Here is a 24,959-nt window from a genome sequence, read left to right as displayed (position 1 = left end):
CAAAGGTGCATGTAAACAGTTTATACGAGTAAGACCTTAAGCGGGATAGGAGCTACTATTGGGAAAACTGTGCTCATGTAAACGTGGTCATTAGTTAGTAGAGTGTGGAACTGGTGGTCAGCTGGTACCTCCTACCTTGTGTCCCCCAAACGATTACATCATTTAATGGGCATCTCAGTGATTTAAAGCCCCAGATGAACCAGCTGAAATTGTTGCTGATATAACACATTCTAATATAGTATAGAAATGGTTTAATTTATAATTACCAGAGCACCAGTACATGGCATATCAGTGATTTGACCCCTATGTGAACTGTCATGATCTGCAGTGTAACTGAAGACCTAACTACCAAAGACTGGTTTCCCCCTTCTGTAAAACTGTTGTCAAATGACACTGGACTGGAATGACCGTTCTAAAAGAACTGGCCTACTTAGTAGTTACTATTTTTCTTGCCGGACACATTATGAGATGGTAAATACATGTGGGTCCAAAGCGCCCCAGAACTAATCACCATCGTTACTGAATGATTAACAATGTCAAATGGAGGGGTGTTTGTGCCACCATCAGTTTTTGATCAACACACAATCTAACGATACTGTAAGTATTGATGCAAGTCTGTGCATGTCTGACCCTGCCTATTTTTGTCCCCGTCTTTAAAAGATGCGCAAGGCAAGTAATCACACAATTAAAATATTTATTTTGTAGAAATGGTGATCGATAAAAAAAACATTGACAAAACATGTCCACCAGCTTTGATCTATAGATCAGAATGTCCACCAGCTTTGATCTATAGATCAGAATGTCCACCAGCTTTGATCTATAGATCAGAATTCCAGTGTGAAACTTTAGCAAATATTAATAACCAAGAACATATACACAGAATCAGAGATAAAGGTGTAGAAAACTCAGGTAGAAAAATAGCGATCTAATACTTTCAAAAACACATCAGTCGGGTGAGAAGACCTCTTAGGGAGTTACTCAGAGGTCGACAGAAATGTGTCGAATGTTTTTTTTCCGTAAAAAAATAATTGAATGTCTTAAATTCTAACTTTCTAAATCAGATATTAGACAAATACATTCCATTGTATATTTAAACACAGAGATGGATCATAAGGATGTTGCATTGAAAGGAGGCATTCATACACTGCTTCATTCCTTCCTTCAGCGGTCAGACTTCTTGTGGTAGGAGAGAAGAGATGGAGAGTCTGGAGGAGAGAAAACAATGTGTCAGAACCAGATAAGGGCAACACACAATCTCTCACTCTCTCACACACACAAACATATGAACACCCAGGTGTCTGTGGAAAAACACACCCAGTACAGAAGAAAACTATTCAATGGACCATTGTCCATTTTAGAATGGCTATGTAGTGACTACCCACGTGTGCCTGCTTACACCAGATTGTGCCCTACCCTGAGATGTACATCCTGGTACTTGTAGTTTGTACTTGTAGTTCGTTCAATACGGTGAGGGTGATGTGGGGAGATAGTAACGAAGCAGTGTATTCCGGTACTTGTAGTTATGTCCTCACCTGGGCCGTACCGGTAGATGGGGGACAGACAGCTGAGGTACAGCCATGTCCTGTTCTTTTGCAGCCACCGCTGCCAATAGCCAATCATATCAGGGGAACTTGGAGGTGGGGCTAAATAAGCCCTGCTAACTGGGTCAGGAGATGGGATTGGAGGTGGTGAGATTGATTGATCAGTTTGTCAGAGAGGAAGTATGTCCATGGTAACAATGCCGTCCCCTAACCCAGGCGATTGTGGGTAGTGGACTTGCCGTGGTACGATGCCATCGCCAAGCTAAAGCCCCTCTTTCTCTCTGTCACCTCTGATCTTCCCCATCTCATTCAGTGAGTGTGTGCTCAAACAGTAGGTGCAACCAGTGTGCGTTTGTACCTGGACGTGCAGCCCCTAGGCGTTGCTGTATGTTCTCCAGGTGGTGGATGTAGTCTGTCAGAGATCGCTCGGCATCCTGGGACAGAACACTGGACGAAGCAGGCTCAGAGGACAGGACCGGGTTGGAATACACTCTAGGGGGGATAAGAGTAGACAGAATAAGAGCGGGCGGCGAGAATGAGACAGGGGGGAGAAGAGGAAGAGAGAAAAGGAAAGAAATTCAATCTCAAGGTATGTGATTAGAGTTTCCCCCTCACATTAATGGATGTTTACTATGTAAGGAGCAGTACCGGTTGTGGAGCCTGAAGGGTGATTTCATTGGTGAGACCACACCCTTACGGGTGGGGCTGCTGTCTCTAGTAGGTGGAGAGGAGTTGTGATTGGCCAGTGGCTGCTGCTGCCTTAAAACCTCAGTCCTGGAAGCTGAGAGAGAAATAGAAAGGTTACACACTGAACTGTCGATGTACCTTGCCTGGGTGACGTTGGTAATCCTATCTTCATCGCTCTGGATGTCTCTCAGACGCACCTGTGCTGTGTCCGTTGACAGTGACAGTAGTTGTAACTCCTCTCCTGACGACTCTCTGCCACTTCCTGGTCAGGAACTTCAGTCTGGAGGAGAAGGACAGGGAAGGGTTAACATGCATAACACAATGACTCATAGCTCTATATAACACCCACCCACACACACGTCCAACCCAACCCACCGTGAGATGGCGATGACAGCTCGTACTGCAGCTCTGAAGCGCGAGAGGGGAGAGTGTGTGTGGGCGTGGGGGGGCGAGGGGTGCGCCCCCATCCGAGCGATAAGACAGAGAGTTGCCTGTTCACAGTCCTGAAAGCCCCCCAGCAGCAGCAGGAGGTAGCGCTTCTGGTAGACCAGAGACTTCCTAAAGCTCTCAGCCCGTAGATAGCGCTCATACAGTCGCTGGAACTAGAGGGACAGAGACACAAGCAGGGTTAAAGGGACATCAAGACAAGGGACTTCACACCAGACGATCCATGGGGACTTTCAGCCCAGAGGTCGAGTGTGTGTGTGCGTGAATCAGTCTGTTAGTTTGCTCGTGTGGCTCACCTTGCTGTTGCTGAGGTCAGTGCTGGGCCGGTTCTCAGTCTGTGCCTGTCGTAGCTGTCGTTCCAGACAGGACAGGGTGTGTTTCAGGTTAACCGTCTCCTGACTCAGCTCCTTCACGCGGGCCGACAGGTCAGAGTTCTCCCTCGACAACCTCTCCCCCAGCGCCGAGGAAGAAGAGGAAGACTGCAGGGAGAGAGAAATTGGTTATCATGGTCCTTATCAAACTAATCTGTTGTAGTCGCAAATCCTCCCCAAACACCATAAATACATTTAAAACACTGCCAACTAGCTCGTCTCCCAGTGCTTCATGTTGCTATGCATGGGCCAAGCTATGATCAGCCATTTCTGGTACCTGGTGGTTGTATTGAGTTGTGCTGATCTGGTCTGGCCCAGTCGATGTGTTATTCTTGGGTTGGAGTGAGCTAGAGTTGTATTGGTGTCGGTTGGACAGTCTCTCTGTGGCCATCTCTCTCTCCTCCCTCTCTAGCTCAGCCAGAGTCTGCTGGAGATCTCTCATCCTCTGCTGGTCCTGCTGCCGCAATAACTCCAATTCACACTGCAGAGAGAGAGAGAGAGAGAGAGGGGAAGAGAAAACAGGACAGTAAACAAGACATGGCATACAAGTGGCTGAGACACAGTTGTATTACAGTTGTATTACAAGTCAGACAGGAAATGCTAAAATGTTGTGTGTAAATCTCACCAGTTTGTTGCTGGTCCTCTCATGTCGCTTCTCTCTCTCCGTCTGCTCCTGTTTCTCCTTCCTCCTCTCCCTTTCCCTCTGTTCCTCCCGCTCCCTCTCCTTGTCACTGACCGATCGAAGCCTCTCTCAGCACGTTGAGCTCCGCCCCTAAGCGACCAGAACGCTCTCTCTCTGTCTCCAATGCTCGACTAGCCTCCTGCTGCTGCTCCTTGAGTGTCTCCATAGTAACTCTGAGGCGGGCTGCAGCATCCTGATCTCTCTGTGCCTCCGCTCTCCTCTTCCTCTCTTCCTCCTCTACTCTCCTCCGGTTCTGCAGAAGTTCCGCCCTCAGCCCGTCTGTCACGGTGGCTAGCTCCTCTCCCTGCCTCCTCTCCTGCTCCAGCTGAGAGCGGAGCTCTGAGATGAACTTTCTGTCTCGGGACGCGTCCTCTTCTTGTCTGCGTGTGATGTCATCGAGACACCGGGCAGAGCGCTCGCGTTCCTCCTCCAGTTTCTTCATGTGGGCGTCGGCTAGGCGGGACTCAGCTTCTTTCAGGAAGTGTTCCAGCCGACTCTTATCCTGTGATTGGAAAGTGTCGAGTTGCCGGGCGGAACGGGCACACTCCTCCTCCAGCTCCTTATGGGCATCGGCTAGACGTGTGTCAAGCTGTGATTGGAGGAGGTGGCCGCGGGAGAGTTCTATCTGGAGTTCCTGTCGGAGGTTACAAGAGGTTGTCCTCTCCTGGTCCAGCTGACCCCTCAGGGTCACGACCTCTGATCTCTGCTGCTCCTCTTCCTTCTCCCGGAGGTGTGTGTGAGTTCTCTCCTGGTACAGCTCCTGCTGTAGCTCCTGGACTCTGGTCTCCTCCCTCCTTACAGCCTCCTCACAGTCCTCTATACACAGCCTGGGAGAGGACACACACATCAGTATTTATTTCCGTGTGTGTTTGTGTGTGTGCATTCAATAATGTATGTGTGTATGTATACCGGAGATTGCGGATCTCGTTTTGTAGTTCCTGCTGGGTGCTGTGGGAGGAGTTAAGTCGTTCTCTGTTCTCCTCTAGTTCCGCCCTCAGCCTGGATAACACCTCCCCTTTAGATGACTCCTCCCACTGAGAGTGCTGCAGCTGCAGAGCGTGTTCGTCTGCAGAGAGCAGACGCTCCACCACAACACGGTGCTGCTCCTCCTGGAGAGATGAGGGAAAGCCAGATCATTTTTTTAAACCCTCAATTAAGCTAAGCAGATACAATGCAGGTTTTTTTGTATTATTTTTTTTTATACAGTATACAGGACTTCCTTAGTGGAGACCGCTCCAAACACGCTCACGCAAACACACACCTGTCTCTGTAGCAGTGTTTCCAGCTGACTGAGGAGGTGGGTGGAGTCTATCTCAGGGTGGGAGGAGAGAAAAGCCTGCAGCTCAGAGCGAAGCCCTGCCCTCTCACAGTCAAACACACCCCTTACTGCAGCCTGCAGCCCTCTGCTCCAACCAGCATCCACCGAGTTCTCCTGTTAAAACACACAGGAGGGTCAGTATGCACACATGCAGAGGTTAAGCACACATCTCACACACACACACACTCACCGGTCTCTGTGCCATCCGACAGAGCAGTTCTCTCAGAGCAATGACAGTTTCCTGTAACGCCCTCTTCTCCTGCTCCCAACACATTGGAGGAGCTTTAGAGTCTAACTGACAGATCGTCTGGTCCAATGAGAGGTGGTTAGAGGGGGCTTTACGCTGGGAGAGGGCGAGAACCCTGCAGCTCTCCTGGTACAGTCTCTTCAACAGACCCTGGAAACACACACATAGTTTGGTATAGGGTTCATTTGTAACATTTAAGGTGTGTGTGTGTTTTTGTGTTCATACCTGTAGTTCAGGAGACAACAGTTCGTCGCTGTAGCTCATACTCCCGGCGGCGCTGTCTGTGCGTGTGTTGTCTGTGCGTGTGTTGGTTGCGGGGTTCATGCCTCGACAATGCAGGTACTCCAAGAACTGAGCATCCAGCCTCTCTGTCTGCTCCAACTCTACCTTGAGTCTTACACCGAGCTCTGAACTGACATCTACACGACCGACACAGAGAGACAGAGAGCGAGAGAAGGGAGAGAGGTTAGACAAATGAACACAGACAGACAAGACCAACAAAATGACAGACAAACAGACTTACTGCTGCCATATCCATCACTGGCCCACTCCGTTGCAGACAGAGAAGAGGCGGAGCCAAGAGATGAGGGAGGGGCCGTCAGGTCCAGGGCTTCCAGCTCATGCACCTGACAGGTGAGAGAGGTTTAATGTGTGTGCGTGTTTGTGTGGTGTATGTGGACACTTTCTCAACCCTTTTTCCACCCACCTTGTCAGCGTCCATCGAGTCCAACATGGAGAGGTTGTCCAAGGCAGAGATGGACCCAGGGGAGTGGGTGCTGTGTGTGCCCAGCTCTGGGCTGATTGTCCCTGGGCAGGGCTGGTCTTGCCGTCCCCTGGGGGAGGCTTTAGCCTGGAGCTCCAGGCCTGTGCTGTTTAAAGCACTGAGGTCAGACAGTCTAGAACCGTGGAGAACAGAGGGGTGGAACCTGTCCTCTCTGGTTCTCTCCTCAGAACAGTCCAGTCGACGGAGAACCTCAGGAGAACTCAGGGACCCGTTGCGAGACACACCGTCCTGGAATCCTCTGGGCGTGACGTCTGGAGGAGGAAGATGATCACGGTCATCCAACAGCTCTGCACTCAGAGAAACACCATCGTCTGTGTAGCAGCTTGAATGTGTACTCACCCTTCAATGAGTGTGTCTGTCTGCTGTGCGGGTTGCAGGTCTGTCTGAGCTGCAGCAGTTCTCCTTGCTGATAGGCCAGCTCCTCTTCCTGCACGGCCAGGTCTTCCTGTAGGCCCCGGAGCTCCGCCTTCAGATGCTGGTTATTGGTTTCCAGGTCAGCCAGGGCCCGGTCTTTGGTCTGATTGACAGGTGAGTGAAATAATCAGAGAATACAGTGTTATTTACAGTCCTTTCAAAAAAACGTTGAGTTTAAATGCACACGACTCTCCGTACCTGTCCCTCCTCCAGTAGTTTCTCAGCTCTCTCTGTGCTGGAGCAAAGACCCTCCTTCACAGCGGCTAACTCTGCCCCCAGGGCTTGATGCTCCGCCCCTAGTCTCTGTAGCTCCTCCTCCCTCTGTCTCAGGGCAGCGTCAGCCTTCGCCAGAGTCTCCTCAGCACATGTCTGTAAGAGAACAGCCTTCATCATCAGCATCATCAGAATGATTGATATCAACAGCACCATCAAATATGGAACCCGTCTACTTTGCACAAAATCTTTCTTGCAATCTGTTATCCAGGGCTTTGATTCATTCAAGAACCACATTAAAAACCTTGAAAAGACTACACAAGAAACATGTGCAAAACTCACACCAACACAAATCCCTTACCCTTCCTACCCACACTGAAAATACAGTGCATAACACTGAGCGAGTAACTCTACTCAACACCATTATTATTTTCCCCAAACACAAATCTATAGCAAATTGTTTACCAAGAGTGTTTAAAATAGTGCTTGGAAACTCCCATTCCAGAAGACATGGCAAGAAAACTATACCCCATGTTCAGAAAGAAAGAAAATAAATGCCAGTGTGCAAGAACTTCACAACACGGAACTGTTTTCTGACCACTCCTGACTTCCTCTTTCTGATGAGGTCACTTCCTCTGTGAGTAATGCTCTTCTGTTGGGTGCCAACACATCAACATCTCGTAGTTTCACTCTCTCTTACGCCATTTCTTACTCTCTCCCCCACTATAAATATACCATTTAGCAGATGCTTTTTCTCCAAAGACTCAATCTCTCGTTCACTCTCTCCCTCTAACCATAGCCAGCTGTGGTAGAGGGAGCTCACACCGCAAAATACCTAAGTAGTGAAAGTTACTTAGTGTTGCAAGTTAGGCTTAGAGAGGCTAAATGGAATGGATTACTCAAGTTTGAATGAAAACATCAAAGGCAGGCTTTCAAAGCAGACAACTTATCTTTTCTGTGTCAATCTACCAACTAAATCTGCAAATAACTAATACGACTGAAGATATCACCGCCTCCTACATGGCTAGAAAGAAATGTGTTTAAATTGATGCCACATGTTGAGTCAATCTGATTGGCCCGCCACTGCCGCCACTTACCAGCACTTCCTTCTGAGCCTCCTCCTGGTTGGCTCGCCTCTCCTCTAGCTGACGGCTGATTTCCTGGAGGCAGGCCCTCTGAGAGGTCACTTCCTGCTGGAGGCGTTCTATTTCCTCTTGGAGTCGGCACTCCCTCTTCCGCAGGGCCTCACGTTCTGACGAAAGTTCTGCCTTCGCAGTCTCGACTGCCACCACGGTCTGTAGCAGGGCTTCAGTCTCTTTCTCCCGCTCTTCAACCCTTGATTTTAGCTCCAGGACCAGGGAGTCTAGCCGAGTTTTCTCCCCTCGCAGGGAGTTTGTCTCCTGGGCAAGAGCCTGCCAGCGACCGCTCTCCTCCACAGCTGCATCCCTCTCCTCCTCCAGCCCTTCTATCCTGGCTCTCACCTGTTCAAGCTCGGCCTCTTTTAGAATGAGTTCTCTCTTTACCTCTTCCCCTCTCTCCCTCTCTTCCCTAAGCCTCCTCCCCATCTCCTCCCCCTGTCCTCTATACTCTTCCTCCTGAGAGAGCAGCAGTCTCTCCATCGCCTCCTTCTCTCCCACCGTCACCTCCAGCTGCCCCTGCAGGGCCTCCACACGGGAACGGAGAGAACGGGAAGAGGAGGAATGGAGGAGACGCATCTCCTGCTTAAGACTGTCGCCCTCACCTCCTCTCGCTCCTCCTCTCTCTGGTTGGGGGTACTTGGCAGGTTCCGGGCTGGGAGCAGGCGAAGGGTTAACACTGTCGCCCTCTTGTGATAGGTCGCTGACCTCGTGGTAGGCGGGGCAAAGGGTATTTAGCTCGGCCTGTAGCGTGCTGATGACCTCGTGAAGCCGCTCCTCCTCTTCCTCCTTGTCCTGACGCACCCTGATGATGTCACAGCGGAGATGCTCCACCTGGGAGCGGACGTCTTCAAGTTCTGTCTGGATGGCCTGTAGAGAGACCGGGAGAATGGCTTCCAGTTCAGGCAAAAATAATAAGTTCCATTGTGTTTACTACATAGAGGTCACAGTAGTTTGAATTCTGAGAGATTATGTCATTATATAACGGGGCTGGATTATGGAGGTGTGTGTGTGTATGGGTGGGTGTCTGTGTACCGTGATGTCCCTGGCTGTCTCCAGCTCCAGTTCTAGCTTGTGTATCTCCTGGGTCAGGTGGTCTATCTCCTCATTCTTCTCCTCTAACAGAGCAGATGGGAGACTCTCCTCCTCTCCAATCTCTCTCTCCTCCAGGCGAAAGGTAAGGGCTGAAACTGTCTCCTAAATAGAGAAAGACATGAGGGGAGATTTAGAACACAGTAGGACAATCATTCTTGGCATTAGAGAGGACTAACAGGTACTAGCATGACTGAAAACTGTAGCAGACCCACTTTGAGAGAAGCGACTTGGTCGTGAAGCTGGGTGATGGTATCCGTGTTCTGATTGGTCAGGAGCTCCAGCTGGAGAGTGAGGTGTTTTAACTCCGCCTCTTTTATGGTCAGGTCTCTCTGAGTCTCCTCCATTTGACCAACCAACACACACACCTAGAACACACACACACAAGTTAACAAATTAATCCAACCAACCAAACTAATCTTCTCTGGCCAAAGATCTCGATACACTAGCAGCAGGAAGCAGTTAAGCTCTGTTAGGCCTTTCACTAAAGCAGGTGTTGAGGTTGGAAACACACCTGTTGCTCCTTGTCCTGCAGGTCTTGCTGTGCGGTGTCCAACGTGTCTCTGAGAATCTGGATGGGGTCGGGGGTGCTAGTGTTGTTGTCACGGTAACGGTGACGGGTCTCGTCCAGTTTAGACTGCAGCGCTGAAATCTGGAGACGATTTGACAACTGCTGCTGCTGCAATGACTCCTTATCCTGGAGGGAGAGGGAGTCATTTAGTGTGTGTGTGTGTGTGTGTGTGTGTGTGTGTGTGTGTGTGTGTGTGTGTGTGTGTGTGTGTGTGTGTGTGTGTGTGTGTGTGTGTGTGTGTGTGTGTGTGTGTGTGTGTGTGTGAGTGAGAGTGAGAGAGTGTTACCTGTGTGAGCTCCTCTTCTCTCTGCTGAGCTCTGTGCAGCTCCTGCTCCAGTTGACAAACAGCTCTGCTGCTCTCGGAGCTGCTCAGCAACGCCTGTTCCAGCTCCCTAATTCGCCCAGCCAGCTTGTCAATCTCCTCATTGCGCTCAGCAACCTCGAGCTGGACCTGTTGATTGGCTGCCAGCAGGCAGGTGTGGTCTTCTGTCTTGTCCCTGATGAGAGCTTGAAGGCTCTCCACCTGAGAAAGAAACATAGGGGAGGAATGTTGGTTCTGAGGGCTCCAGTTGCCGGGTCACTATGGGGTTTCCCATGTTAAGCTGTACGACGGGTTTACTAAAGCCAATCCGGGTCTGCAGCCACAACAACAACTGAAGCCATGCGACAGAGCAGCAACACACAGCACAGAGGGATGGAAGGGAAGGGAGAGGAGGATGATCGAGCGAGATGGAGAAAAGGGGGTGGAGAGATGAAAAGGGGGTGGAGAGATGAAAAGGGGGTGGAGAGATGAAAAGGGGGTGGAGAGATGAAAAGGGGGTGGAGAGATGAAAAGGGGGTGGAGAGATGAAAAGGGGGTGGAGAGATGAAAAGGGGGTGGAGAGATGAAAAGGGGGTGGAGAGATGAAAAGGGGGTGGAGAGATGAAAAGGGGGTGGAGAGATGAAAAGGGGGTGGAGAGATGAAAAGGGGTGGAGAGATGAAAAGGGGGGTGGAGAGATGAAAAGGGGGGCGACGGAACGGCACATGAATCTCCAATGATTATATAAATTAATCACGCAGGTGTTATCACCACACACACACACACACACACACACACACACACACACACACACACACACACACACACACACACACACACGGTGGGGGCATGCAGAAGAGTCGAGGTGTAGCTATAGGAGTCACTGGTGAGATTCCACACCTGCAGAACCAAGTCCTCAATCTAGAGCATTCCATGAAATAAAACACAAAACACAAACAGTCAGCAACAGGTCCATTCAATATCTATAATGACTCAACATCAGATATTGTCTTGACTAAACACTACAGTATTAAAGACTTAACACATGCCAATACACTAAAGTAAGGATGCGCGCCTATGTGTATCTTACCCGTTGGCCCTTGCTGGTCCCAGCAGTGTGTCTGGCTGGCTGTCTGAGCTGAGCCTCCAGACTTCTGATCTCCTGCTGGAACTCATCCCTCTCATGCTCCCGCTCCACTGCCTGCTCCTGGAGACACACAGAGATAAACTTGAGTGTGTGCAAGTGTGTTACACATCCATACATTTCCCCACAGCGTGACACTTACGTCTATAAACTGCCTGTCGTGTTTGAGCTGTTTCTCGAGGGCCTGGACGCGCTGCAAGAGGTCTTCTGATTGAGCCCTGTGCTGCTGCTCCGCCGTCAGGCCCTGGTTCTCCTGTTCCTCTAGCTCGGTCTCCAGAGCCCTGAGGCGCAGAGACAGTGAGCTGCGGTCTTTCTCCGCCTGCCGCTGCACACACAGCCTCTCCTGGCCCAGACGATCTGCCTCAACCAGGAGGCCTTCACACACACACACACACACACACACACACACACACACACACACACACACACACACACACACACACACACACACACACACACACACACACACACACACACACACACACACACACACACACACACACACAGTTAGGAACAGACATGCACACACAAATGTTCACAAAATCCACAATGACACACACACACAATCCTTCCAAACATGCACTTCCTATAGATAAGGGGAAGTATAGAATTGGTCAGAAAAAAAAAAAAAAAAAAAACTTGACCACAAGTCATAGCAAACAAATACAACCACACTAAAAACCATACTGCATAAATCAACTCACACACTAGTCCCCAACTGACCTCTGTCTGAGACGGGGCAGTTTTTAAAACACACAGACACACACAGGACTCTGAGCACAAACCTGTGTCCCCCTCTATACTCTGACAGGACCCTACAGGGAGAGCAGACAACTAAGAATAGGACTTAACGTGTACACAAAACATACGCAACATAATCAATCCCAGTTAAGCTTAAACCACAATTTCTCTCATCTATCCCCTCCCCTCACCCTTTTCTCTCTCCCCCAGTCCGGCGGCGAGATGGACCTTCTGGCGCTGGAGGAGACTGTGCTCCTCGCTGAGCTCCTGCAGCTGCACCCTGAGGTTCTCTAGCTCTGAGGTGAGGCCTTCCTTCTGGTGCAGCTGCGCCCGGAGGCCCTCCAACTCATCAACAAGCCGTTCTTCCTGAGCCTCCTTTTGTTGTAGAGATTCTTCCAGAGTTGCCTTCTCAGCCACATAGCCCTCCAACAGACCTACACACACAAAAACAGGATACACACACAGATACATGAATATCATACTTTTTACAAACAAAGATTCTAAAAACACATGGAGACGCACAGTATCTCCACTGACCCTCGGCCTTGTGGAGCTCCAGCTGGAGTTTGCTCTTGAGCCCCGCTTCCTGGTCCAGCTGATCCAACACGAGCTGGTGTTGGAGCAGCATCTGGGAGGAGTCTGAACGGCCCTGGGAAAATCTCTCCTCTAGAGACAGATGGACAGAACAAGACTCCTCCAACTAGAGAGACCAAAAAGGAGAGCGAGAGACCGACAAAAGAGACAGATGAACGCAAAGATCAGTGGCTGAGCTTCACGCAAATTCAATGCATAGAATGTTGTGTTGACCCCCCACTAACCTCTCAAGCGTTCACTGCATGCCAACAAGCTAGTGTGTGTGTGTTACCTGTGTGTTCGCGCGTGTGAGGAGCTCCAGGAGTGTGTCCACAGAGTGGCGTAGTTGGCTGCAGGCTCCCAGGGCTGCTTCCTCTCCCAGGGCTGCTTCCTCCCCTCCAGAGTTTGTTTGGGACTCTGCCAGTAGGAGGCTCTCACACACACGCTGAGAGAGATCCAGATTGCTGGTTGACATGTCTGCTACAGAGACACCTAGTGGAGAGAGAGGAGACCGGTCAGGTATTACACACAGTTATCAGTCCTTTCTTCCCAAGTGTGTACTTGTTCACTTCCTGTCATAAATGTATCAAGGACACAGGTCCAGTTGTTAGATTCCACCCACCTGTCTCCTGATTGGTTGTTCCCTCTCCTGGACTCTCACCCTGATCATGACCTTTGACCCCGACACAGGAGTTGACCCGGCGTCCAATTAGCTCCTCCATTGCCATTGTGCTCAAAACAACCTCAACCAGAACCTTCCTCAGCCTCTCATTAGCTGACTGGAGAGACTGCCTAGGGGTCAAAGGTCAAAGTGAGACGAAACCAACAAAATCACTCCATTACATTTTTTTTTTTTACTTTGAGGATAAAAAAAAATAAAAAAATGAAGCCTACACACTAGCTGATCATTGTCAGGCCTACATTCATCCAGACAGCCTCACCTCTCCTCCTTGGCAGTGTGTAGGTCCTCAGTAAGCATGTTGAGGAGGTTGCCTCCCTCCTGACTCTCTCGTTCTCGCCGTTGGAGGAGTGTATCCAGGGTCTCCATCTCTGACCTCTTCCCCTCCAACTCCCCCTGTAGATTACACACCTCCGCTCGCAGCTGAGAGCCAGAGAGCAGAGAAACCAGAGACAGGAAACCCGTCATGACTTGATGTGATCAAAGAATTGTCCTCCCAGTCATAGATACGACAGTTGCATTCAACAACACACTCCCTTTACATAACAGGACCAAAAGCAAAACCATGTGTCTTGTAATGCCCAATCAGAGAAAGTGAAATGGACAGTCTCCATTTTCAGTCACCATTAGTTTGAGATTTGCCTGTTTAGCCTCCAGGAAGCACTCACACAAAAACGTAGAGCTACACAAACACAAAAGATGGTGTAATCCTGCGAACCGGGCAGGCAGCAGCTCTCTGCCTCAACACCAACTTTGAGTGGGAGTTAGTCGAAATCTGAACTCCCTCCCTCCCTTTTACCTCCCATTTCTTCCCTCTCCCTCTGAATCCCTTTACCTCTCCTTCCCAAAGCTTTAACTTGGCTCCTCTCGCCACGTCTTCCGCAGTCTCGCTCGTTCTCTTACAATTTCTTCCCTCTCTTTCTCCCTCCTTCCCTCCCTCTGTCTAACAACCAACACTGGTTGCCGTAGCAACAGTCCCCCCCCACCCATATCCCTTAAGATTATGGGGGGGGGTTATTGTAGCACAAAAACCCCACACTACCTGATCCATGGAAACAAACACTATGGAAACAAACACACCCACACCCCTGGGGGTAGGGGGGGTCTAAAATAGCATTAGCATAGAACGGATGGTCTCTGTGAATAAGGTTGGATAGGAGGCAGAACTGTCAGTCATAGTTAGCATGGGAACTCTGCCATGATGAACATACTGGGTGGAATGGATGGATGAATGAAAATCATTTTTGAATAAACAAATGGACAAATGTGCATGTAACTGAAATGCCATTATGCATGATGAGAGATTAGAGATTTACATCCAGCCAGCAGAGTGTGTGCACGCCGGACAGAAAACACACAGGATTAGTATTGAGATTAATGAAGAAGATAATCCCTTTAGGAGAGCCACTGGGTTGTGAGTGTTTCTAGACATTAAGAGTGATGAAAAACAACATCCTACTCTTTTTATTCTCCTCCTGCAAGTCTCCCACCACAATCATCCTCTTCCCTCTCTTTCTCCTCTACTCTTACATATATATCACTATCTCCTGCCCCATACTCTCTCATTTTCCTGCTTTCTCTCCCCTCTTTCTCCCTTTGTGCCCCCCTCCCTCGGTCTGTGGATAGTTGAGCTTGTCTGGTCTTGCCCACAGAATTAATTTCCTACTAACAGTGTGTGGTGTGTGTGTCAGAGTATGTGAGTGGAGGTTGAGTGGTTGGAAATCCTGCAAGTCGCTCACACTGGTGCACCATGTCCTTTCCTACCACTAAAAACACTATGGCGCACCATGTCCTTTCCTACCACTAAAAACACTATGGTGCACCATGTCCTTTCCTACCACTAAAAACACTATGGTGCACCATGTCCTTTCCTACCACTAAAAACACTATGGCGCACCATGTCCTTTCCTACCACTAAAAACACTATGGTGCACCATGTCCTTTCCTACCACTAAAAACACTATGGTGCACCATGTCCTTTCCTACCACTAAAAACACTATGGCGCACCATGTCCTTTCCTACCACTAAAAACACTATGGCGCACCATGTCCTTTCCTACCACTAAAAACACTATGGCGCACCATGTCCTTTCCTACCACTAAAAACACTATGGCGCACCATGTCCTTTCCTACCACTAAAAACACTATGGTGCACCATGTCCTTTCCTACCACTAAAAACACTATGGCGCACCATGTCCTTTCCTACCACTAAAAACACTATGGTGCACCATGTCCTTTCCTACCACTAAAAACACTCTGGTGCACCATGTCCTTTCCTACCACTAAAAACACTATGGTGCACCATGTCCTTTCCTACCACTAAAAACACTATGGCGCACCATGTCCTTTCCTACCACTAAAAACACTATGGTGCACCATGTCCTTTCCTACCACTAAAAACACTATGGTGCACCATGTCCTTTCCTACCACTAAAAACACTATGGTGCACCATGTCCTTTCCTACCACTAAAAACACTATGGTGCACCATGTCCTTTCCTACCACTAAAAACACTATGGTGCACCATGTCCTTTCCTACCACTAAAAACACTATGGTGCACCATGTCCTTTCCTACCACTAAAAACACTATGGTGCACCATGTCCTTTCCTACCACTAAAAACACTATGGTGCACCATGTCCTTTCCTACCACTAAAAACACTATGGTGCACCATGTCCTTTCCTACCACTAAAAACACTATGGCGCACCATGTCCTTTCCTACCGCTAAAAACACTATGGCGCACCATGTCCTTTCCTACCGCTAAAAACACTCTGGTGCACCATGTCCTTTCCTACCGCTAAAAACACTATGGTGCACCATGTCCTTTCCTACCGCTAAAAACACTCTGGCGCACCATGTCCTTTCCTACCGCTAAAAACACTATGGCGCACCATGTCCTTTCCTACCGCTAAAAACACTATGGCGCACCATGTCCTTTCCTACCGCTAAAAACACTATGGCGCACCATGTCCTTTCCTACCGCTAAAAACACTCTGGTGCACCATGTCCTTTCCTACCGCTAAAAACACTCTGGTGCACCATGTCCTTTCCTACCGCTAAAAACACTCTGGTGCACCATGTCCTTTCCTACCACTAAAAACACTATGGCGCACCATGTCCTTTCCTACCGCTCACAGGGAAAAAAACAGCTCTTGCTCCCTTCATTAAAATCCCTATTTAACCAACACCCATCCATTTTTGTGACTACCTGGACCTATCATTTGGTTTTGAAGTATTGCAACCAAACCATATTAATATTTTAATAAACATGAAAAGGTGAATATAAGAAGCACTCAATTTCAAACAGGCTACGTGTCATGTTAAACATATAAACTCTCTAAATTAGGTCAGGACACAAACAGGGAGTCTAAGAAGGAACGGAAATGAATTATTTAGGCTATATTATTTCAAGGCTATAGCCTACAAATAAATACATTGCTAGTGCGGCACAATAGGCTGGCAGGGACAAAGTGTATTAAATCATTATGGTCTAGAAACTGTGCATAGGCTGTGACTTACATAGAATAAAATACAAATGAAATAATAATGACTTATTAGTGCCTTCATTTTTAGAAATCAGAGTTTGCCCAGTCTGTGGCTTCAGGCTCATACGATGGTGTCTGGAGAGCAGGTCAGCAGCAGAGAACATCCTCTGGGGATGCAGGCTTGTTTGTACTTTTATATAGGTAGGCCTGAAGGTTTTTAGGCAAAATAACCCAATCAAAACAAAGCTCCTTAAACGTGGGAAGATGCCAGGCATATTGGGCCAAAATCAATTACGGTCGATTGTATGATTAATGGGACGTTTAAAAGGTCAGATTTCTTTGTTGCTACAATGACATTTCAATATCTACCCACCTACTTTATTATTTTAGCATGTGCACGTAGTAAGTATACCATCATGCTTTCTCAGGTTCTAAAATGACTTTTTAGTTACATCATCTCTATTGCTCCTCAATTTTGGAAGTCACCTCGATTTTGCACCTGTGTGTTTTATCAGTTTCTTTATGAAAATATTCAGCAAACAGACAGTAGCTAAAGCAAGGGGCTATAGCAGCACTCAAGTAGACTACAAGTGCATGTTGGGCCGGGCACGCCCTGAGCTCCTGAAGTAAGTGCTACTGGAGTGAAGTTGGAGCGGGCAAGAAGGCCGACTCTCCAGCCGTTGGGAATCTCGCTCGGCGCTCCAGTCATATTGGACGCGCTCAATTACTCCAGTGTGTGTGGTGTGGGTTACCTGTGACACCACAGTGTCCAGCTGTAGCAGTTGTGCAGTGAGCTGGCTCATCTTGTCGGCGTAGCTTTGTTCCTTCTGCTCGTGCTCAGAACTGAAGCTCTGCCTCTGTTCTGCTAGCTCCGCCTCCTTCTGCTCCTCAAACTCCGCCTTTGGAGGAAAGAGATGCTGGTAATGCTGTCCAAACTGCCAGCACTTCTGTTCTAGAACTTGTTCTAAAACTCACGCCAAGGTTATTGGGTAACAGCTCTCCCTTACAACCAAAAACTCACCAGCTGATTCAGACTGACTGACTAACAGACTGCTAGCTAACGCTCAGCTCAAATGCATTTTTTTTGTTAAGTGTACAAAATAAAACCTTCTGCATCAGAGGATCAAAGGCTCAAATCCATCCCATTTAGCCACTGTTCACGTGGCAGCAACACACACCCACAGAAATACTGATGCGAAAAACACACTGTCCTATATGAAGAAAGGATTATGATGGTTGTGTAAATCTCATGGGACACTGGCCAGGCATGGGCTAACCCTAGTCTTGCTGGGGTGTACACACACACGCGCACACACAGAAAGAGAGAGACAGACCTCCAAAATCCAGCCCCATTATATAATGTAATCTGTCCGAATTCAGTTTCTCTCAGTGATCGACACAAAGAGCACGATGGCAGACTACTGTGACAGCAAGACAGGGAAAGAGGATAACTAGTCAGATGCACAACTGAATGCGTTCAACCCAAATGTATCCTAAAAGACACCCACCACTGTTACATACGTTGCTGTATAGTTCATTACAATGTTTAAGGCTGATGAAGACCTCACGCCGTTTTCCCCCACCCTCGCTCTTCCTCTTAGTCGCCCTCTGCCCTAGGTATTTGTATAGTTATGAAAGGATTTGGTGGCTTCAAGCAATATGATGAATATTTCCTCTAGCCTATCAGACAGCAAGTTCATTACTCTCCCTCCACCTGTCATCCCTCCATATCTCTCCTCCTCTCACCTTGAGTTGGCTGATCTTCTGCTCAAGTCTCTCCTCTGCTTGGGCCTTCAGAAGCTCAACCTCTTCCAGGAAGTGCAGCCGTTGTCGTGACGACTCCTCCTCCAGCTCCCGGTGACACGCCTGTAGCTCTCTCACAGACGCACTCTTTAGCTCCTACACAAACACACACACACACACATTGACCCCTCATCTAATAGTGTGTGGAAGCACAGTGAGGGTAATCCCTTCACTTTTAGAAGACTACTGAAGACTAATAGGATGTTTTGGGATGGTGTGCAAGTGTGTCAGACCTGAAGCTGCTGCTGGTGCTGTGTGTTGAGTTGCTGTGTCTCTGAGGTGTAGGTGCACGTGAGCTCCTCTAAGGCAGTGCAGTGCTGTTGCGCCAACTCCAAGACCTGGAGACAGACACAACCAGATCAAACACAACTGAATGGATGGACGGATGCTCAGATTAATGGATAGACCAGCCAAGAGATGGAGGGATGAGTACCTTTTTCCTGAGGGCCTCCAGAGCCGTGTGATGTTCAGCTTCTAAGGCTTCTTTCTGGATTGTCAACTCATTCTGAGAGAGCGAGAGATCGAGCAAGAATGAGAGAACATCAGAATTGTCTCATGAATATACAAGACAGATTTATTTTTTTACTGTGGCGAATTTGCATCTTTTCTTGACTTCAAATGACCACTTTGTTATCTCACCTGGTGGGTGTGGCTGAGCTCCGTTGCCATGGCGCTAAACTTCTCCATGTGAAGCTGAGCCAGCTCCTTCCTCAGCTCCTCCCTGACGGACTGCTGCTCCAACCCATCACGCTCCACTTCCTGGTTAAGCCTTGACCTTTCACGCTCCACTTCCTGCTTATGCTTCGCCTCAAGCGCAGACTTCTGATCACGCAGAGTCTGAGATACGAGAACATTAAGATAAAATAGATGTGAAATGTAGAATATAGATATACAAGATTTAAAACAGTGTGTGTATGTTCTCACCTGGATCTCCCTAAGGTACGTAGTCTCCAGTGTGTCCATATTACCCAGCATCCTCTTCTCCAGCTCTTCCCTCTCTTCCTGATGCCTATGTTCTAACTCAGCCTCCTGTGCCTCTAGCTGAGCCTGATTGGTTTCCTGTAGGACTGCCTCCAGGTGATCGAGCTCAGACTTGCGTTTTGATTCTAGGCTGGTTTCCAAGACAACAAGCTCCTCGTGTTTTGTTGCGATCTCCGTTGCCATTGCTTTGAGATCAGCCTTGTGATTGGCCAACAAGGAGTCCAGTTCTGCTTTGTGATTGGTTCGTAGCTTGTCCATGTCCTTCGTGTGGTTGGTCAGTAGCGTGGTTTTCAGGAGTTCCATGGCAGCCATGTGTTCCTCCCTCAGCTCCCCCAGAGAAAACCTCACCCTGCTGGGCCAGACGCTGCTCCAACTCCTCCCTCTCCTCCTGGAACCTACACACATGCAGAACAGGTCAGCCAGATTCATTTCAAGATGAAAGGACAGATACAGAGTGTTAACTCTCTGTGAATGCATTCATTTACTATGGGGCAAACATTCACTACCTAGTGAGAATCTCTGGTATTACATGAAACGCACTGTATTAACCTCCAGACCCCCCTAGTCTCTCTGGGTGTTTTACCCCAGCCATGTCTCACCTCTCCTGGGATTGGCATAGCCTCTGGTCTCCCTGCTCCTGAAGCAGAGCAGTCAGCTCCTTGACCTCGGCAGCCATGGTGGACTTGGCCCTGGCCAGCTCAGCTTCGTACTGGGCCTCTAGTCTCTGTCTCACTGCCACCGCCTGGGGGTCTGGGGAAGAGACATGTGAGACCAAGGGCAAAGACCATGCAGAAGTGACAGTGAAATAAGGGAGGTGGAACTACATGAAACCTTTTCATATACTTACTCAGGTCGTTGTCCAGTGAGGCTTGTAGACTCCTGAGCGCCGCTCTCGCCTCCTCAATCCCTTTCTCCAGAGCGCTCCTTTCCTCCGCCATCCCTCTCTCCAGCGCTTCTCTCAGGGCAGAGACCCGTGCCTCCCCCTCCTCCTGGAGCTCCTGTCTGAGCCTCTGCACCTCCTCCGCTCTCCTCAGGGTCATCTCCTCCATCACTCGCTCCCTCTCCTCCTTATGTTCCTCTGCTAGTTTCACAACCAGCTCCTCAGCAAAGCTCTGCTTCAGCTAAAAACATCCGGGTCAACATACGGTCATTCCGGGTCAACATGTGGCAACACTCATTACGTTGTCACACATACTCACACAATTATGTATGTATGTACTTGCTGTGAGTTTGTGTTTCTCCGTGTGTGTGTGTGTGTTTCTCCGTGTGTGTGTGTGTGTGTGTGTGTGTGTGTGTGTGTGTGTGTGTGTATTTTCAGTGTACGTGTGAGTGTACCTTCATAGTGTGTGAGCGTAGCTCCATATTGTGTGTGTCTGCCAGGGCAGCCAGTCGTGTCTCCAGGTTCTGGATCATGGTCGTTCTGGTCTGCAGCTCCTCAGAGTGACACCACATTCTATGCTCCACCTCCACCTGTTCACATCACATTAGCAAACCTACTCCCACTGGAAACTTGACAGAACTTCGACTCAAATCGATTTACAGAATCTAATTCATTCACTATCCTCATTCTTACCTCCACCTGTCTGGCAGCCTCCAGACGCACCCTCGTCAGCTCTGTGTGGAAGAGGAAAATGATAAATTGAAGGAAAGAGAAAATATTTTTATATGTTGAAGAATATTCCAATGTGTGTGTGAGAAAGAGAGTCCGTATACCTCTGACATGGCTGTCTGACAGTCTAGCGCGGAGTTGTTCCATCTCGAGGGCGTGGCGAGTCTTCAGCTCCTGCAGGTCGCCATAGTAACGATCAGTCAGGTCTGAACGCACCTAGAGAAAAACAAAATAGTGAAGGAAAGACCAGGCCTGATCATGCTGGATCATAGGTGAGACTGCTCCTGTGTGTGTGTGTGTGTGTGTGTGTGTGTGTGTGTGTGTGTGTGTGTGTGTGTGTGTGTGTGTGTGTGTGTGTGTGTGTGTGTGTGTGTGTGTGTGTGTGTGTGTGTGTGTGTGTGTGTGTGTGTGTGTTTGGTTTCTGTTAGGAAAATGTAGCGCCGGACATTTGACCGGCAGCATTTTAATTTACATTTAATGCATTTGCCGGACCGATATGCATTGGGTGTGTAACCTGATTAGGTCGTCCCACCCACAGTGCTCTGAATTCCAGAAATCCCATTTAGACTCGAGGATGCAATGGCTTGTGTCCTTAACAAATTCCGATGGACACTTTGAAGATGTTAGAATCACTGTCCACATGTCCACTATTATTTCTTTACATTCTAAGGGCAGCAATGAGCACGAGGCAGTAGGCTACGAGGCAGTAGGCTACGAGGCAGTAGGCTACGAGGCAGTAGGCTACGAGGCAGTAGGCTACGAGGCAGTAGGCTACGAGGCAGTAGGCTACGAGGCAGTAGGCTACGAGGCAGTAGGCTACGAGGCAGTAGGCTACGTGTGAATGTTCATTCCATAATGCAGTTAGCGGAAAACACTTGTCAAAAGGGCACCGCACATGCCAGCGATTTCAAGAGATGGAAAATATCAGTTAGAAATGTAGAACGAGGGGAGATCTAAAGATGCAACAACTATCATGGGTTGGTAATATGACTAGGATTGTGCCTTTGGCTACTGGACAAATAAAGTTGATCTGAAAACCAATAGAACATAAGATAAATAGGCTACTGGTTTAAATGGCAGATGGAAGTCTTTATAAAATAATTGGCTGCACATTTGCTTGGATTTTGGCTATGCTACTTTGAAGCAAGGTTAGACATGCCTAATAATATGTAGTTTCAAACAGTATGTTTTCAAAATGCATACTGCCCCAACATCAACAGATGTTCCAATCAATGAATACATTTTGGCTTATGTTTTTTTTTTTTACTTTTCTCCCTGACAATTGGCCGGGGCCAATTAAAAAAATTGGCTTTTCATTATTGGGGGGGGGGCAGCTATTCCAGGTAAAACCCTGCTGTGTATACCTGTAGCAGCTCCTCTCTGTAGGACAGGGCCATAGAGGACCGTAAGTTAGACAGTTCCTGAGTGTGTCTCTCCTCCAACTGGACACGCAGCTGGTCAAACGCCTCCTGGTGTTTCTCCAGTTTCAGTGTGATCTCAGCCAGAACATCGTTCCTCTCCTCCTCCTCCCCTCTCCCTTCAGACAGGAAACTACACACACGACAGCGGTCAGTAAGATGGCCCACCACTGGCCCAGGTTTATAGATTGTGTGTAATTGGCGGCTGGTGGGCAGATTAGCGAGGCCTCTAGCATTAGCATACCTAGCATCCTGGGTCTTGAGTACAGAGTCCTCCAGGGCTCCCTCCACCAGTCTCAGCTGCAGCAGGGCTATCTCCTCCCGGTAGCTCTCCTCTGCTACTCGCAGACGCTGCTCAAAGTACCTGACCGGATATACATTAATGGGGTGTAAGTGTGTGTTCACTTGCATGGGTTTACATTGGTGTGTGTTCACTTGTATACCTTGTGCATGTACCTACCTGTATAGGTGGGTGTGTGTGTGTGTGTGTGTGTGTGTGTGTGTGTGTGTGTGTGTGTGTGTGTGTGTGTGTGTGTGTGTGTGTGTGTGTACCTCCTCAGGTTCTCCAGCTCAACCTCATTCTGCTCATTGATCTCCCGCCTCTGCACGTTAAACTCCGCCTTCAGACGCTCGATGTCATCCACCCGCAACGAACGAGCTAGCAGCTGCTCCTTCAACTCTGGAGAGAGAGGAGAGGGAAAAACAGAGGTGGAAAAAGACAAGGTATCTGAAATTATGTTGGTTGACCAATCAAACCAATTTGTACTACTTGACGAATTGTGTTCTAGCATAGGTCCAGAGTGTGTGTGTGTGTGTGTGTGTGTGTGTGTGTGTGTGTGTGTGTGTGTGTGTGTGTGTGTGTGTGTGTGTACTCACCTCCCAGTTCCTGGCGGCTGGTTCTCATGTTGTCTAGCTGAGCCCAGAGCTGAGAGACTTCCTGGTCACAAGTATGTCTCAGAGTCACCTGCTCTCCATGCAGACGACACACCTAGAGGAAGGAGAGAGTTTAGGAAAGGCACTATCCAAAGCATAAAGCAAATCTCAGAAACAGAAGTGTGTGTGTTCACCTCCTGCTGTAGCTGCCGTGTCTGTTCCTCTCTCTCCTGCAGCACCACTTGATGTCTGGACACCAGATCCTCTACTGCACCTGGAGAGTAGCAGTAACACGTTCATAACATCCTGACCACGTGTTTACAACATGCTTACAACATACGGACAACATCAATAACACGTATTAATTGACTCACGGGCAGCAGCGTCCCTCTCGGTCCAGGCCTGGTTCAGCTCCACCTCCAGCCTCTGGAGCTCCTCCAGGCTAGCCCGGGCCTCAGACAGATCTGCCCCAGTCTGGGTGAAGGCTGCCTGGGTAGAGGAGAGTGATACCCGAGCCTCTGACAGCTGTGTCTGGAGCTCTGACTGGGCCTTCTCTGACTCCTGCTGCCACCGGGATCTCAAGGCCACTATTTCTGCAGCCTGCCGCTCCTCCATGGACGCTCTCTCCTGGGAGAGACGACTCTCACACTCCTGCCTCAGAGCATCTACACACACACACACACCAACTCAATCAGGTCAGATGATGGTCCATTTGTTAAACAGAGCTATGCATTGGAGCATCGGAGTGAGAAGGCTCTATTCTACAACCATCATCCTCACCCATGTTCCTGTGATACTCCTGCTGCTCTCGCTGGATCCTCTCCTCACTCTCAGCTCTCAGCCTCTCCACCTCAAACTGCTGTCTGGCCTGCAGCACGGCCCTCTCCTGGGCCCACTTCTCCCTGAGGGAAGCCTGGAGCTCGCTTAGAGAGGCCTCCCGCTCCCGCTGCAGGTTGGTCTGGGAGAGCTCTAGCTGGGTCGTTTGGTGGTTGGTCAGGCTCAGACGCAGCGCCTCCAGCTCCAGAGCCTGTTGGCTCTATAGAGCGATAGATAAAAGAGAGAGGTAGGTAGAGGGTAGGGTTTCAGTTAGGAAAATGTGAAGCCGGACATTTAAAGGAAGCATTTTAATTTAACGGAACCATATGCATTGGGTGTGTAACCTGCACTTTATAATAATAAAATCAGACTCCGCCATTTCATGTGTGCTGGTTCCCGGCTAACCCACTACCCTGGCGTTACAAGGTTAATGAGCTAGCAAAGCAAGTAAAGTGTAGAGAATCATTGTACCATCTAAACCACGGTGAAATATCATAATGGGAAGCATAGAAATAGCACACATAAAAACACTCCTACCACTTCTTAGACTTGCTTTCAATGACAATGACAGATCTCTAACACATTTCTATGTGAATTTGGTCAAGTCTCCCAAAAAGTGACATATTGCAGCTTTAAAAGAACACGCAACTTGAGGATGCAACGACACGCATCCTTAGCAAAAACCGATGAGCACTTTGGAGATGTTAGATTACCTGCCACAATTACTTCCCTCAGCCAACAAGACATGTAACGAACAGCAAAATCACTAGCGTATGTCAATCTTCCCCATAAAAGTTAAAATAATCTATTGTTCACCTAGTCGTTCTGTGGGAGAAAGAAATGGACGATACTAAACAGACTCTGGGACAGTTGTGGGATGATAGATAATACATTCATACAACCAGCCTAAGTTATTTTTATTTTTTTTTAAAGCAATGAGGTCAATGCAAAAGATCTGGACATTTAGCGTAACATTTGCATAAACTATTATTTATTCAGATGATTAGTGCAGAAACACACCAAAGCAGT

The 24,959-nt window shown here is 48.6% G+C and overlaps 1 protein-coding gene across 1 annotated transcript in view; it reads right to left on the bottom strand.

The window, feature by feature from the left end:
• Window positions 1–677: 677 nt before the first annotated feature.
• The window catches only part of LOC124007731 (pericentrin-like), a 27,721-nt gene continuing 3,439 nt past the window's right edge, over window positions 678–24,959 (bottom strand). Inside the window, 50 exon segments of the mRNA XM_046318460.1 lie at window positions 678–1,205; window positions 1,533–1,661; window positions 1,900–2,033; window positions 2,190–2,322; window positions 2,426–2,508; window positions 2,604–2,830; window positions 2,972–3,154; window positions 3,324–3,527; window positions 3,672–3,798; window positions 3,800–4,555; window positions 4,638–4,837; window positions 4,990–5,160; window positions 5,237–5,443; window positions 5,519–5,712; window positions 5,817–5,919; window positions 6,000–6,328; window positions 6,417–6,594; window positions 6,690–6,860; window positions 7,802–8,710; window positions 8,876–9,037; window positions 9,148–9,300; window positions 9,447–9,629; window positions 9,790–10,026; window positions 10,704–10,724; window positions 10,894–11,010; window positions 11,090–11,322; window positions 11,880–12,122; window positions 12,226–12,388; window positions 12,554–12,753; window positions 12,884–13,053; window positions 13,203–13,363; window positions 17,183–17,329; window positions 18,177–18,329; window positions 18,467–18,571; window positions 18,667–18,738; window positions 18,873–19,070; window positions 19,158–19,553; window positions 19,555–19,609; window positions 19,814–19,964; window positions 20,062–20,335; window positions 20,550–20,684; window positions 20,788–20,828; window positions 20,928–21,039; window positions 22,188–22,374; window positions 22,486–22,605; window positions 22,794–22,920; window positions 23,118–23,229; window positions 23,309–23,388; window positions 23,489–23,779; window positions 23,895–24,150. Coding sequence (XP_046174416.1) covers window positions 1,162–1,205; window positions 1,533–1,661; window positions 1,900–2,033; window positions 2,190–2,322; window positions 2,426–2,508; window positions 2,604–2,830; window positions 2,972–3,154; window positions 3,324–3,527; window positions 3,672–3,798; window positions 3,800–4,555; window positions 4,638–4,837; window positions 4,990–5,160; window positions 5,237–5,443; window positions 5,519–5,712; window positions 5,817–5,919; window positions 6,000–6,328; window positions 6,417–6,594; window positions 6,690–6,860; window positions 7,802–8,710; window positions 8,876–9,037; window positions 9,148–9,300; window positions 9,447–9,629; window positions 9,790–10,026; window positions 10,704–10,724; window positions 10,894–11,010; window positions 11,090–11,322; window positions 11,880–12,122; window positions 12,226–12,388; window positions 12,554–12,753; window positions 12,884–13,053; window positions 13,203–13,363; window positions 17,183–17,329; window positions 18,177–18,329; window positions 18,467–18,571; window positions 18,667–18,738; window positions 18,873–19,070; window positions 19,158–19,553; window positions 19,555–19,609; window positions 19,814–19,964; window positions 20,062–20,335; window positions 20,550–20,684; window positions 20,788–20,828; window positions 20,928–21,039; window positions 22,188–22,374; window positions 22,486–22,605; window positions 22,794–22,920; window positions 23,118–23,229; window positions 23,309–23,388; window positions 23,489–23,779; window positions 23,895–24,150 — 9,537 coding nt within the window. The 3' untranslated portion in view covers window positions 678–1,161.

The sequence above is a fragment of the Oncorhynchus gorbuscha genome, linkage group LG21 (genome assembly GCF_021184085.1).
Source record: "Oncorhynchus gorbuscha isolate QuinsamMale2020 ecotype Even-year linkage group LG21, OgorEven_v1.0, whole genome shotgun sequence".
Taxonomy (NCBI): Eukaryota; Metazoa; Chordata; class Actinopteri; order Salmoniformes; family Salmonidae; genus Oncorhynchus; species Oncorhynchus gorbuscha.
This window is presented reverse-complemented; position numbering and strand designations above follow the sequence as displayed.